This window comes from Juglans regia, chromosome 10 (genome assembly GCF_001411555.2).
Source record: "Juglans regia cultivar Chandler chromosome 10, Walnut 2.0, whole genome shotgun sequence".
Taxonomy (NCBI): domain Eukaryota; kingdom Viridiplantae; phylum Streptophyta; class Magnoliopsida; order Fagales; family Juglandaceae; genus Juglans; species Juglans regia.
Window position 1 is genome coordinate 30,091,584 of NC_049910.1, and position 15,490 is coordinate 30,107,073.

General features: G+C 36.5%; 2 protein-coding genes across 3 annotated transcripts; one reads left to right on the forward strand and one right to left on the reverse strand.

Moving 5' to 3' along the window:
* Positions 1-1,049: 1,049 nt before the first annotated feature.
* On the forward strand, positions 1,050-9,123 carry LOC109021721 (hexokinase-1-like). Of its 2 annotated transcripts, XM_019004420.2 has the most exons (10): positions 1,050-1,582; positions 3,009-3,159; positions 3,246-3,428; positions 4,356-4,430; positions 4,577-4,732; positions 4,893-4,991; positions 5,091-5,221; positions 7,317-7,398; positions 7,755-8,120; positions 8,824-9,123. In XM_019004420.2, exons 1-9 carry the CDS (start codon positions 1,311-1,313, stop codon positions 8,100-8,102), a joined length of 1,497 nt encoding a protein of 498 aa, XP_018859965.1. In that variant the 5' UTR covers positions 1,050-1,310; the 3' UTR covers positions 8,103-8,120; positions 8,824-9,123. The 2 variants fall into 2 exon arrangements, with proteins under 2 accessions (XP_018859965.1, XP_018859964.1); XM_019004419.2 differs by lacking the exon at positions 8,824-9,123 and having other exon boundaries at positions 1,052-1,582; positions 7,755-8,455.
* A 1,060-nt stretch (positions 9,124-10,183) lies between these two features.
* On the reverse strand, positions 10,184-15,158 carry LOC109021720 (receptor-like protein kinase 5). The gene is made up of 3 exons (XM_019004417.2): positions 14,815-15,158; positions 10,858-13,537; positions 10,184-10,752 (listed from the first exon to the last, which is right to left on the reverse strand). Exons 1-3 carry the CDS (start codon positions 14,875-14,877, stop codon positions 10,391-10,393), a joined length of 3,105 nt encoding a protein of 1,034 aa, XP_018859962.2. The 5' UTR covers positions 14,878-15,158; the 3' UTR covers positions 10,184-10,390.
* Between the last annotated feature and the right edge of the window lie 332 nt (positions 15,159-15,490).

The window sequence follows — 15,490 nt, forward strand, 5'->3', positions numbered from 1 at the left end:
TGCCAAACACAATGAACCATCTTCATACCAAAGTCTCTCCAAAAATCATTATAATATTTATTACTATTATATATAAATAAAAAATAAAATCACTATAATATTTATCACTATTAAATATAAATAAAAAATAAAATCACTATAATATTTATCACTATTATATATGAAAAAATATTTAGATAATATAATATTTATCACTATTATATATAAAATAAAATAAAATAAAATCACTATAATATTTATCACTATAAAAAATAAAAATAAAATCAGACTCCTAATAAGAGATAGACTCAAACTCTTAAAAAGAAAATATTTCACAAGTTGAATTGAATTCTATCATTCTAAAAAAATAACTTCACTTATAAGAGGTAACAAATACTTCACTTGAATTTGATTCATTTCATCTTCATTTGATATAAACTTATCTTTATACTGTGATTAAGTATCGAACTTTATTCAAAACGATCAGTGCTATCTCTTCATAGCTGCAGGTTATCCGTCATTTATAAGTAAATAATATACCTTTTAAATAATATATGTATATATTTTTATCGAGATTTGAGAATCTGGATAGAGATATGGTCATCGATATAAAAATAAAATTTCGAAGGGATCAAGACTAATGAAAACGGTCGTAGCACGTGACGGCTGCAAATATATATATATTTTAATATGCCAATGCAAATCCTTCAGAGTCCTTGCGAAATTAAATTATAAAAAGTCTTGTTTAAAAAAAATAAAATTATAAATACTCTTGACAACTAACACGTGCTACGGGTCAACCTAAAGATGCATTGGAGCCGTACACGTGGCGTTTACTGAAACAAAAAAGTACAAAAACGATGGATGGGCTTGTTTTTTTTTTTATCAAAACCGAAACAACTGGCAACCGAAGAAACGATGATGCCGGTGAAAGGTGGATGAAAAAGCAGACAAGGCAACTGGCACCCGAGATGTCATTATCGTTATTCAAATCCAAAACTATGGGCCTTTTTTCAAATCCTTTATCTCTCTATCCATAAATATTTTATATATATAATAAGATTTATAGGACTCGCATTTTCTGGTGACCTTTCTTTTCGGAAAAATCAAATCGAAGAGCAAGTAACCGGTTTTGTTTTCCGCTCTAGCTTCTCATCCTCCTTTTCATCTCCCTCCGATCTGGGGTTTTCATCTCCTTCTATACTTGTTGTTACAGCTGGGAGAACTCATGCACGGGAATACGAATCTTTGATAACGAATTTCAAGTAAAAAGTCGAATCCAACCAATCGGGGAGTTGAATTAGAGTGAGAGAGAGAGAGAGAGAGAGAGTATGGGGAAGGTGGCGGTCGGAGCAGCGGTGGTGTGTGCGGCGGCGGTATGCGCGGCGGCGGCTCTGGTGGTGCGCCACAGGATGAGGAGCTCGGGAAAGTGGGCCCGAGCCATGGCGATCGTCAAGGAATTTGAGGAGAAGTGTGGTACCCCCGTTGGTAAGCTGAGACAGGTGGCTGACGCCATGACCGTTGAGATGCATGCTGGTCTCGCATCGGAGGGTGGCAGCAAACTCAAGATGCTAATCAGCTACGTCGACAACCTCCCCACTGGGTAACCAAAAAAAAAAAAACTCCTTTCTATTCATTTCATTTCGAAGTTCAATTGATTCGATTTTTTTGGGCTCTTCAATTCGTTATTGCTTTCTGTTGATCGTGATTGCATAAAAAAGGCTAATCTTGATTGAAGAAATGATATTTTTGGTCAGATTTCAAAGGGTTAAAAATGATTTTTTTTTTTGTGGTTATTTTTATTAGTGTGTTTGAGCGCTTTTGGTACCAACTTAAGTTCAGGGTTAATCTTGCCGAGAGCTATTTTTGTCTGTGAAAGATTGTTGTAAAAGGAAAAGGATATCTGAGACTTGTTAGTTACTTAGTTCGAATGAAACGTTCTCTTCAGAAAAGAAAATTATTCAGCTTGAATTGATAGGGACAAAATTCACTTCGGATTTATAGGACTTTTATTGGGAAGGTAGCATTCGCTTTATGACTAGCCTAAACTTTTTCTCGTGTTTAGTTTTCTTTTCGTTGTTCAAATTTTATGCTTATTTGGTGGGAGTTGTATGTTTAATTGTTCTTTGCTATATCCTTTTCCCATTATCTCTCTCTGCAATATTCGCCTTCCTGACTTTTGGTTTTTCCATTTTATGCTCTTTCCTTATATTATATGGGTTGTAATTTCTATATTTTATTTATTGCTTGAAATTTTTGGCTCATAGCTGTCATTGAATTTGTGCAATGCTTTCATGCGGGTTTAGCATGAAACTCTCCTAGCAGTTCTTCAACTTTTATTGGATGTTCATCTATAATGATGAATTCCTGATAAAGTTAGGTTTTTGGACGGATATTAAAGTTGACCACCCCATCGTGGTTTCACAGATAATCAAATTGCTTGTCTTATAGATCTAATGGATGGAGTCTCTAAGGTTTCTCCTTCTAGTTTCCATGTTTGGCATGTTCTTGTGGAATATGGCCACTTTATGGTTGGCAAGCGATCGGTAGAGACAATTTTGCTGAGTGCAACCCAACATTCTTATTTATGGTAGTAAAAGAATTTGTAGCTTACTCTCATAGTATGAGGCAACTCTTTGTGCATTTATTGTTGTAAAGTACAGTTTTGGCTCATTAGTTAAAGTTGCGTAAAGCATCAATTGGCGTATGCACTTTACTCACGTCAATATATATCATGAGATTAAGAATTATTTTGGTTATCCTGATGGGTGTTAATATGAGTAAAAATAGGAAGAAAGACAGGACTAATTAAAAACGTGCATAATTTAGAAAACAATTACTACTTTTCTCATTTTTAAATCCGATCCGATTAAAAAATGAGAAAAAAGGAGTAATTGTTTTCTAAATTATGGAAATGATAACGCTTATGTGAAATAATCCCACCCAGTGGATGTGATATCAGTTGTCCTTGTACCACTGAATTGAATTTCAGCTTAGCTTTTCATTCACTTTCAATCTAATTTTAATAGGAATGAGAAAGGTCTTTTTTATGCACTGGACCTTGGAGGGACAAACTTCCGTGTCCTACGAGTACAGTTAGGAGGGCCAGGAAAACACATTATCCATCAAGAATTTGATGAAGTTGCAATTCCTCAACATTTGATGACAGGGAGTTCAGACGTTAGTACTTCTTTAATAAGTCTATCAAAGGTTAAGTTGTGTTAAATGGTTCAAACTCTAATCTATTCTAGATGATGTTACTCCAGGAATTGTTTGATTTTATAGCCGCAGCTCTTGCAAAATTTGTTGCTACAGAAAGTGAAGGGTTTCATCCAGCACCTGGTAGACAAAGGGAGTTGGGTTTTACCTTCTCATTCCCAGTGAGGCAATTATCGATTTCATCAGGGACCTTGATAAAGTGGACGAAGGGATTCAACATTGAAGATGCGGTAATCCTAGTTGCTTTGGCTGCTTGTTCTTGGTCTTTCATATTGATTTGGCTATCTTTGCCTGTTGTTATAATCGATGACTAGGTCTGTGGTCCATTCTCCAAGTAAAGTAAGCATAAAAAACCTGCAAATTTTTATACTGATTATGCCTGTGTTAAAAACTCTTTCGATTTAAATTTAACTAGTAAATGTTTCGTGGTGCCTTTTTTTTTTAAATTTTCACTTTATTCAGTGGCAACAATTTTCCCTGCTGCTCATATTATGGGAATGGCCATTCACCTAGAAGCAGATAGGCGGGACCCAGTGCTTGATCTGGATTTTAAAATGATGCACTCTTATATCAGGGTCTAGAAACAAGATGTAATGTGTAATGGAAAATCACTCCAAAACATTCTGTTGCTACTGAAATTGTTGTACCTGCTTTTGGAGAAGGGATATTTTGTTCACTACATATTTTGGGAGTAGAAGTCGATAATTGCAATTAGACTTGGCTGAAATGTTAAAAAAAGTTGACATAATTAATATTGCCCTTGACACCATGGAAAGGTTTTCATTTATGAGGCCACTTTGGTTATATAAGATTCTAATATGAATGGTAGGAAAGAAATTAATTAGTTTTAGGCCTGAACATCTAGGGAATCTTATCTGCAGTGCACATATCCATTAGTATGCTCTCCCACTTCCTCCCCTCCCCTTTCTCTCTGACCCGCCCACCTGCCCGGCCACCCTCTCCTTCTCAATGCATAATGCATCAGTGTGTGCCAGGGATGGGTTCTATCAGAAAACAATTGATTTTTTTTAGCCTCTGCTGGTCCCTGTTCTAGATGCTCACGAAAGCTTTGGACAAATTCCATACTGAAGAGCATACATATTCAATATTCATGAAGTCCTCTCTTTTAACTTATTTCTTGGCTGGAATTGATATAGGTTGGAGAAGATGTGGTTGGAGAATTGACTAAAGCCATGGAAAAGATCGGCCTAGATATGCGTGTGTCAGCTTTGGTAAGATTTTCATGTTCAGCTATTGGGAGGAAAAATCACAGTATGGTATCATAATATTTGTCTTTCTGGGTTCCTCAATGTTTCATCCTGTTTACTATGATCTTTGTTTCTATCATGGGCAACACAAACTTGCTGGATTGATGTAGGTCAATGATACAATCGGAACATTAGCAGGAGGTAGATACTGCAACCAGGATGTCATTGCTGGTGTCATTTTAGGCACTGGTACAAATGCAGCATATGTAGAAAGGGCACATGCTATTCCCAAGTGGCATGGTCTTCTTCCTAAATCAGGAGAGATGGTTAGTGCACTTTGGTGGTATCGATTTTGTGAAACTGTTACCTGCATTTTTCCATCACTATTTTTGTTTCACTTACAAAATTGTTCAGGAGTAGTTCTCAGTGTTTACTGTTAAGTACAAGACGATGAACCAACAATAAGTTATTTTTATCATAATGTAGGTTATCAATATGGAGTGGGGTAACTTCCGGTCATCCCACCTTCCACTAACAGAATATGATCAAGCACTAGACGATGAGAGTTTAAACCCTGGAGAACAGGTCAACTCCTGTGAAATCTGAATCATGCCTTAAATACGTCTCTGCTTATTTGAATGGGTCACTGAATATTTGTTACACCTTCCTGATTGTTTTGTGCAGATCTTTGAGAAGATAATTTCTGGTATGTATTTGGGGGACATTGTACGCAGGGTTCTGTGTAGGATGGCTGAAGAAGCTGCATTTTTTGGTGATACTGTTCCACCCAAATTGAGAATTCCTTTAATACTGAGGTAGGAAAATTTTTTATGCGCCACCCTGTTTAAACTTGTCTCTTTTTCGGATGGTGACTTCTCTTTTACTTATGCGGCTTGAAGTCTGTGTATAGTCTTATTTTTCATTTATACTGACTTGTTTAGTAATAAATTAAGTATTTTGACATTCTTCTGTTGCAAGTGGCATAATTGATTAATTTTAGTGACTTCCGAAATAGGGAGCATGATCTACACTATCTATTTCAAGTAATGAGTAGGTAAACCACTGTGCCATTAAACCCCTATCCATCCTAAATCAAATGTACAAACCTAAAAACCTAGCTTACTTTCAAACCAATTACTTCTGTCTGGGCATAACAAGATTTCTAGAAATTTGTAGTTGGTTTTGGCTGCAGATATTGGTTTGAACTCTGGGTGCATTGGAGCTACCAGTTAATACGACCCTGACCCAAACCTTGTACAAATGTTTTAAATTGGGTGCTTTGTTTGCTGCGTTTAATGTTGAATATAATGATAAACAACCTCACCATTGGCATGGAATGTTTAATAATTTGATTATTTGATTTGCTTGTATGAATCGAGTGGTATCCTTTATCACCTAGTCTAGCCAATTTCAATATAAAACTCAAATCATTAATGCAACTATGAAGGTCAGTGCTTGAATTTATGCCTGTTGCCAAAATTGTTTTTAGTTCTGTATGTCATATTTTGTTCCCATCAGAGACAAAGGCATAAGATGGTCCCCCAAGGAGCAGACAAACCAAAAAGAAGAGCCCTCCTAGAAATGTAGGAAACAAAGAAATTATGGGTGATTTCCCCCGTTTTCCTGTCCCCTCCCACTGTCTAACTTCGTGGGTATGTTAGTGACAGTGAAACCTTTGGCAATTTTGACCATAGGTTTTGTAATGGGCAATTCCTTGCCACCAATTTGACTTGGTGATCTTTTTTCATGCAGCTTTTCTTTTTATTGTTTTGTGTAATCTAGGCTTTGTCGTGTTTTATTTTTCATGGTAATTTTTTTTTGTTCTCTAGCATTCTCGTTAAGATTCAACATTTTATGTTATTTTATTGTTTAGATAGGTCATTTCACTATCAACTTTTTGGTGGGGAAAATTCTGAACTTAAAGAAACTCGGAGAGAAAAGTAATATGCAAAATTTGCTTAAATTTCTCAACCTATTTAAAACTTAACCATTTTTCATTCCCTTTCTCCCCAACTTTGTACACCAACATTACATTATTTATTTATTTTTGTAATGTATGCATTTACCATTTAGTTGAATTTGGCAAAATATCTATTTTTCTTTAAGTGAATTTTTTTGTCTGATATTATTTTTATGTATCTGCTTTTTTTCGTTTTATTTTTAGCAATTTGGTATTGGTGTTGCTAAAAAAACTCAAATCCAACCGCCTATTCCAACTCCAAATATTTGGCCCCCCAAAGCCCCTACAATTCTGGCTTCATCCTTGGTCCTGTGGCATTGGCCTTCAAACCTGAATTTTGAAGAACTTTTTTTTGGTAATTCGGTCTTATCATCAGATTATTAACGGTTTGTTAGGATGTTTTTGAGTCTTTGTTCTTTTATTGGCACCGAGTGTTCTGAGCGGGTACCTGATTTGTCTGGTAACAATAAATCTCCTGAAAACACTTGTTCTTGCAAAAAGTGCTGCTACCAGGAGCATAGAAAAAGAAAACAGAAAGTCAATGATAATAACGGCCAAAAGAAGCGTAGGGCTGATAAGGGAAAATTTTGCTACCTGGTGGGGACCACTTTTTGTAAAGGGCTTGCATGCCTGAGGCTTATATGTAGCATTACTCATAAGAAAAATAAGAGGACAATAGATAAGTCAATTTCCCAAAAAAGTTGCTTCTAATTAGAGTTAAGATAGTCTACAAGCATTCCACTGTTTCACGTGTTTTTCACCCCTGATCTGTTTCGGTTTTTGACTATGATTTGAGATGTTTATTTGTTTAACTTGTCCCTTGTAAATTGAATTATTGTGGTGTAGTTTGTGTAAGTTTTACTGCTTAAGATTTCTTTGCATTTGCATGCCGTAGGTTGTGTTGGGCAACAACTTTTAGAGATTTTACATTGTTGATGTAAAATATGCAGGACTCCAGACATGTCTGCAATGCATCATGACAAGTCTTCAGATCTGAGAGTGGTTGGGAGCAAATTGAAGGATGTCTTAGAGGTATTATAAGCGGCCCAAATTGTTGGATGAAATTTTATTTACATTATCCAACCTTAGAAATCAGTTTCATTTTTCTTTTTTTGGATAAGTAATAAGAATTTCATAAAAATTATAAAAGGCGCATTCCAAGCACAACTAGATGTGTACAAAGGAGTCATTTTTCTTTCTACATGTATTTGTTTGTGTTAGAAGAAGAAAAGCAGAAAGGATTCAAAATAACTCAATCTTTTGTGTAATGCTTTTACCAGAGAGGAATTCTTATGTTTAGTTTGGTGTTTTGGAGGAAATTTTAATAAAAACACAGATCTTTTCCTAATTCAGTGGGTTTTCTTATACTTTAATTTTTTCTTTGTTAGATATCTAATACCTCTTTGAAAATGAGAAAAGTCATTGTGGAGCTTTGTGACATTGTTGCCTCACGTGGGGCCCGCCTATCCGCTGCTGGTATCTTTGGTATCCTCAAGAAATTGGGTAGAGACACGATCAGGGATGGAGAGAAACAAAAGTCGGTTATAGGGATCGATGGAGGGTTGTATGAGCACTACACTGAATTCAGGACATGTTTGGAGAGTACACTCAAGGAGTTACTTGGAGAGGAAGTTGCTGAGAACGTCTCCATTGAGCACTCCAATGATGGCTCTGGCGCTGGAGCTGCCCTCCTTGCTGCCTCTCATTCCCAATACCTTGGGGTAGAGGAATCGTGAAAAAATGTCGGAGCCAAGGTAGATGGAGAAGTGTGACATTTTCATTATTTTTTGTTTTTTGTATATTTCTTGTTTCTCCGTTTTTCACCATTCCGGATCACTCGGAGCTTGGATTTGCTCCTAGTTCAAGAGGTCATGCCAGCAAAACCTTAATTTATGGTCTTGCAGAGCATATTATAGAACAGTGAAATCATATTTGGCGGGTAAGTAGGGCTCAAGCTTACATGCTACAGCCTCTAATTCTGCTGCTTTTGTGATGGTGTTGTATTTTGTTGGTATTGGCATATTTTAAGTGCGCTTGTACTGAATTATGAAATAAAATGGGGCTATGTTAACTGTTCTTTCGGGATTCACTTTGACAGAGCATTCTTCTATTTTTATTGCAATTAAAACAGGATGTGTGTATTTAACATTACTCTTTCACATTTGAAAAAGAGAAATGATACTTGCAGTCGGAAATGTGCAAGCGTCGTGCAGTCGCTTTGAAAAAAATGAATAAATATGGGATCCATATGAAAAGAAATTAATTTTTTAATGGTGGACCCTACTCTTTTTCAAAGCGACTGTACGGCGTTTACGCATTCCACGACTGTATGTAGCATTATTCTTTGAAAAATCTCACTTTTTTCGAAAGGTTTATATGTTACGTGTTTGTATATAACATTACTCTTTCACATTTGGACATCAACAAAATGAACCAAATTGCTGTTACTTTTTGCAGGATGAAAGTAACTTCGATTGTTTGTTCCATGCGGTCGACCTTACAAACCAGTTTAAGAAGAGTGATTATCTCTTGCGTAAAGAATCTCTGGTTTTGACCGTGCTTTTGTGGTGGCATATTGGGGAGACGGGAGGGGGAATTATTTAGGATATCAACTTTTGTATTTGTCATTTTAATTAAATGTAAATTCCAATGTGTACCCTTTGTGAAAGGATTTAAAAAATTACCTATTAAAAATATAGTGAAGCAGATGGTAAAAAAGGCTTGAAGGGTGTAAATAATTACAATAAAAATAATTTTCAAAACTGGGGTGTGAAACGAGAAGTATAGTGAAATGGGAAAATATAGTATGCAAGGGCAAACACAAGGGCTGACTAATTGCTGTAATCATTCAAATTTCTAGAAATAGTTAAAACTCTATTTATTACAATATTGATAATGCGACAGCATGAACTTCCAACTCAGTTTACAAGGTTTTTATAGTAAAAAACTCGCAATATTTTCAGCATTTTCTACGTGCAAATTAAGGGAGTATTCTAGCTACAAAATGATTAACTAAAAGTAATCTCACAAACTGACATGACTTGATGTGATTTGTTAGATTGTAAAGTTATTTTTATTATAAAGTAGATCTAACAAATCAGATGAAGATACGTCAGTTTGTGATATTATTTTTATGTAATTCATTTGTGGATGTAGCAGTCCTCACAAATTAATGATAATATCAAACATCTACCATCTTTGCAAGAAGATGTAATTGTCAGCCCTAGTTTATGGAAAAGATCTCTATTCGAAAGTGGTGTAGACTTGGGAGGCACTTTAGATGAGAGAAGGTTCGTTTCCCATGCAAATTTTGCATTCAACTTGCTGTAAAGAGACTTGGCATATCAAGTAGCATTTTCCTCCCTTGTCATCTTCATTTTCTAGAATGGAATGGAGTAGTCGATGGGAAAGTTAAACCAAATATAACAACTCTTCCATCCGTGTGGACATTAGATAGATAGAAGTTAAGAATAGTATACTTTGGGAGAGAAGTTTTTTGACAAGTGCTTTTGAACAAAAATAAGCTGTGGGAATTAGAGAGGTCTTTGAAGTGTTCTAAATTTGGTTTATTATTCTTATAAATGCAACATGGAGCTTGTGCTATAATGTCTCAAACACTATGGAAGACCACTTTGGTGTACTTAGATTAACACCTTATGATACATGTTCTATCACTAAGAAAGTTGAACTATTTGTGTCTCACGTATTGGCTAATCTAACATTATCATACAATATGCTATCCTATACAATACCTTTGAGTTCTCAAAATCTCAACTACTGCTTTCAAGTGAAAAAGTAGTGAATAGTAGTGAAAAAGTAGAAAATAATTTGTGACTAGTAGTGAAGTGTTTATAAATAGTAGTGAATAATAGTGAAGTAGTCTGAGGCCTGACACTACTTCACTTACCAAACACAATCTTAATGGTAATAACTTCACCATTGAATTCTTTTTAGCAACCATGGAGGATCTAGTCTTTTATTTCTCTTGAACAATGCTCAACATCCTCATTCGGCTTTGAATTCCTTAGGAAGGGAAAAACATCTCAATTGTCGCATTCTTCTCACCGTTTATGACTGGTTGGCTGCATTGGAGCAAAACCTTAAGAACCTCTTTCATGGATGGCCTGGTAGAAGGCTTTGTGCTAGTACAATAGAGTCCAAGTTTGAAAACATGACACATTTCATTCAAGTGACAGGGCTCCTTGACCTCTTCATCCAAGGCATCACCTATCGGTTTTCCATCTTGAATGTGTCGTAATGCCCATTCGGCTAGAGATGTGTGTTCATCACCATCATTGGCTTTCCTTCCGGTTGTCAGTTCCAGAAGGATAACCCCGAAGCTGTAAACATCGATCTTCTCGTTAATTCTTGTTGTGCGAGCATACTCTGCATTTCAATTCAACAATACAAGCAAAACCAAACATTTGGTGATAGAAAAATAGGAAAACATAATCAATAAAAGGAAACTTGGAAATCTATATTATCACACACCTGGAGCTATGTAGCCAAAAGAGCCAGCCACGGCTGACATTGTAGCCGGTTCTCCCTCCTTGACCAACATTTTTGCTAGACCAAAATCAGCTATTTGTGCATTGAAATTGAGATCTAAAAGGATGTTGCTTGACTTCACATCTCGATGAACAATGGGTAGTGAGCAGTCATGGTGCATATAGGAGAGCCCCTGGGCAGCTCCAACTGCTATATGCAACCTTTTAGGCCAATCCAAGACAGCATGACTGACTGAACTTGAAAAGGTTGTTGCTCTACTTTTCCTATGCAGCCAACTATCCAGGCTACGGTTATCCAGATACTTGTAGACAAGAAATTTTGAATTATCATTGGAGATACAGCAGAGCAACTTCACTATGTTGGCATGTCGAATTGAACTAAGTATTTTGACTTCTGCTAGAAATTCTTTTTCAAGCCTTTCTTCTAGCTTTCTATTATTCCAAATCTTCTTCACAGCAACAATATCACCTGAATGATGAACAACAACACGATATACTTGACCTGATCCACCAGAACCAATCAGGTTATTTTCTGTCAATCCTGACAAAATGTCTGATTCTGTGAAATTCAGCTTCTGGAACGAAACGAGCTTCCATGTCAAATGCAATCCATTCTTTCTTTTTTTGTAATTTCTGATCACAAAGAATGAAATAAATAAACCTAGAAGAACTGCTACCACCAAACCTATGATCCAAGCAACTAATTTATAAGAAGTTTTGCTCGACTTTTGGCCTTGCAAACTACAGTTCTTGAGGTTAAGGGATCGAGATGGTCTATTAGCACAAAGATCAGGATTGTTCAAGAAGCTATAGGCATATGCATCATTCTCGAATTCACTTGGGATGCTTCCTGTTAGATGATTTGAAGACAGATTGAGTAAAGTGGGCTTCAAAAGGCCTAGTTTTGATGGAATTAGGCCAGACAATTGGTTTTCTGACAAGTCCAATTCAGTAAGGCCTGGTAAGGAACCAAGTTCCTCTGGAATTTGTCCTGAGATTGCATTTCGGCTGAGGTTTAGGGTATTCACCGATTTCCATGAATTAATATCTGATGGAAGGGAGCCCGAAAGTCGGTTTCGATCAAGCAAAAGAGTTGTCAAACTAGAAAGATCTCGAGGAATCGTGCCTTTGAAGTGGTTATTACTAGCCATGAGAACCAACAAATTCCTCCAGTAAGACACTCCCTGTGGAATTTTACCCGAAAACCTATTGTTATTCATCTCCAATCGTGAAAGATTCCGTCCCAATCTCTCTGGAAGCTCGCCTGTAAAAGAATTATCACTTAGCATCAACATTTTCAAATTTGATGATGTCCAAAGACCATTCGGAATGTTCCCAGAAAACCCATTTTTGTATATCTTCACTAATTCCAAACTGCTGCAATTTCCAAGCGAATTGGGCAACTCTCCAACGAGCTGGTTTTCAAAAGCTACCACTCCCACTAACTTCCCATTGTCACACAAGTGTTCTGGCAACTGGCCTGTAAGGCTGTTGGTTGAAACCTGAAACTCTTCTAGCATAGAATACCTCCCAAGTTCTGGAGGCAAAGTCCCTGACAAATTATTGTTAAATAATTTGAGATTTATCAGCTTCGGAAGACGACCAATGCTATTTGGAATTTTTCCAGATAGTTGATTGAAAAACAAAGCCAGACCCGTCAGCTTTTTGAGCTTTCCAAAATTATCGGGAATTGTTCCTGTCAAATTATTTTCCGAGAGATCGATGACATCAATGTTCAAAGCCTCAACCACCCGAGGAATCTCCCCAGACAATTTGTTTTTGTGAAGGAAAACATTCGTTAGATTCTTTGGCATAAACAAACTATCAGGAATCTTCCCGGTCAAGTTATTTTGTGACAAATCCAAATGCTCTAGAGCTGCCATTTCTCCGATCGTGTTTGGGATTTCCCCAATTAAATTCGTTTCGGCCATCCATAAAAACTTCAGCTTCTTCAACTTTCCAAACTCCGAAGGCAAAGTTGGCACTATCTTAGAATTTCCGGCCAATCCTAGTTCCTCGAGATTGGACAGGTTTCCAATTTCTGGCGGGAAAGAACCAGTAAACGGACAATAGATAAGCATGAGTTTCCTTAGTTCTGTCAACTGCCCGATGGATGCTGAGATGTTACCATTGAAGTTGTTACTTCCAAGGCTGAGCTCTCGAAGCCGAGACATGTGGTGAATGTCATCAGGGATTGCACCATAAAAGTAGTTCTGTGAGAGGTCAAGAATTTCCAACTTGGAACAGTTGTAGAGAGCTCTCGGGAACTCCATTGAGTGGAAACTGTTGTTATAAACATCAAATGTTGTGAGGTTCTTGAGGTTGCAAATCAAGGGTGAGACTGTTCCATTGATGTTATAATCTCGGAAAGATAATCCGATGATAGAGCTGTTGGAGCAAGTGATCTCAGGCCAGGAACAATGGGAGGAAGAGTTTGTTGGAATCCAATGTCTGAGAGATTCCGGGTTTCCCCAGAGTTTTTTCAGGTTTAGTAGGATTCCTTGTTCTTGAGCACTGAGCTGGGAGTTTGCATGGCTAAGAAAGTGGAAAAAGGTACTGATGTAGAAAGAGAAATGGATAAATATTAGAGTTTTTTTCTTCATTACATGAGGTTGAGTTCCTTTACTTCTGGGTTTGGTCTGAACTCTGATCTCAACAAAGACCTGATAAATAGATGAAAATTCGAGAAAGATAAGAAAAAACACACCCGATGGTAAGAGAGTGTTTAGCATGATTAGTACATGCTTCAAATCCTTGTTTCATAAAAAAGCTCATTTTGTTGTATATTTATTCCTCTAGTCACTTGAAAGGATCAAGATTAAGCCCTTAATGATTTTTAAATATAACAGCCAAATCTTATTTAGCATGAATTATGTTTACATGTCAAATGGAGTAGTTAAAATAAGAAAATGATTGGTGCAAGTTTAGGTCGTAAAATTTTTGTACAAATCCTTCATAAAAGAAGTTGTAGAGAGGTCAAGAACTTGAGCACCATAAAAGTAGTTCTGTGAGAGGTCAAGAATTTCCTGTTTGGAATAGTTGTAGAGAGCTCTTGAGAACTCCGTTGAGTGGAAACTGTTATTATAGACATCAAATGTTGTGAGGTTCTTGAGATTCCAATTGAACAGTGAGACTGTTCCATTGATGTTATAATCTCGGAAGAATTATCCGATGATAGAGTCGTTTGAGCAAGTGATCTCATTCCAGTAACATTGAGAGGAGGAGTTTGTTGGAATCCAATGCCAATAACAATGAGAGGATGATAGAGATTCTTGTTTCCCAAAGTTTCTCTCAGGTTTAGTAGGATTTCTTGTTCTTGAGCACTGAGTTGAGAGTTTGCATGGTTGAGAAAGAGGGAAAAGGTACTGATGTAGAAAAAGAAATGGATAAATATTCGAGTTGTTTTTGTCATTACACAAGGTTGAGTTACTTTGGCTCTGGCTCTGATATGAACTTTGATCTCAACAATGAGCTAATCAACAAATGAAAATAGGGCTGTGAATCCGGATACGGATCCGGATACCCTAGCATAACCAGATTCATATCCGGATTTTGAAAACTGGATGGTTATCTGCCCGGATAAACCTAGCCAAAACCAGGGAGTATAACCAGATTTAAATTAGGATATCCTGGTTTATTATTATTATGATTATTATTTTAAAAAATAGTCCTTTTAACACTCTTGGAAAGGGTTTTTTTTTTAGGACTTCATGTTTTTTATTTTTTATATATTGAATATTTTTATAGACATTTTTTTAAATTTTAAGGTATTCTCAAAATACCTAACTACTATTTATTATTTTATTATTACTTTTTGCATACTTTTCATTACTATTTAATATTTTATTATTATTTTTTTATTACTATTCATATAATACATTAGAATTCCTCACTATCCAAACACAACTTAAAAGCTATTAAATTCAAACAAAAACTTTACCTTGTGAATTTTGCAGCGCCAGCTGGGGGCTGAAGGCCTGGTTTTGCAGGGGTCGATTGGCATGAGTCGACTCAGATGGCACAGTTGGTTGATTAACAAGAGTACTTGAATGAGCCATTGGAGAGAGGGTGAGAGAGAGAAATGGAGAGAGAGAGGGTTGAGTTTTGAGCAGGTATCTTGGGAGAAAGCTTTATATAGCTTTTGTTAGAATTTAATAGCTTTAAAATAAAGAAAAATAAACCAGGTTAGAAAATTCAAGGAATCTGACATCGCAAAGTTTGCACGGAAAGGTTCAAACTTGAGTTGCAACGTGAACAAGGGAAAAAAGAGGAAGATGAAGTACCCAAACCCACTCGTGGAAGATGGTAGTAGACTTTGACTCGCTTTGGATGATGTTGAGTTTGTTGGTTGTATCCGCACTTTCCCGTGAACTTCACGACTACGGCATCCGTGGAACATTAACACCTTCATTCATTGGATAGCCTCATCATTTTTTCCGTTAAAGCATTCACACTGATCAGATCTGATCTGATTCGTTTCCGCAACTTATCATCTACGAAAAGAAACCAGCTAGTCAAGGCCGGTGCTTTCCATGCACGGACCACAACCCTCGTGAAATGGATTGGAATTAGAAAAATCAAGATATGATTATTACTCAAAGATAAAAATACAATGA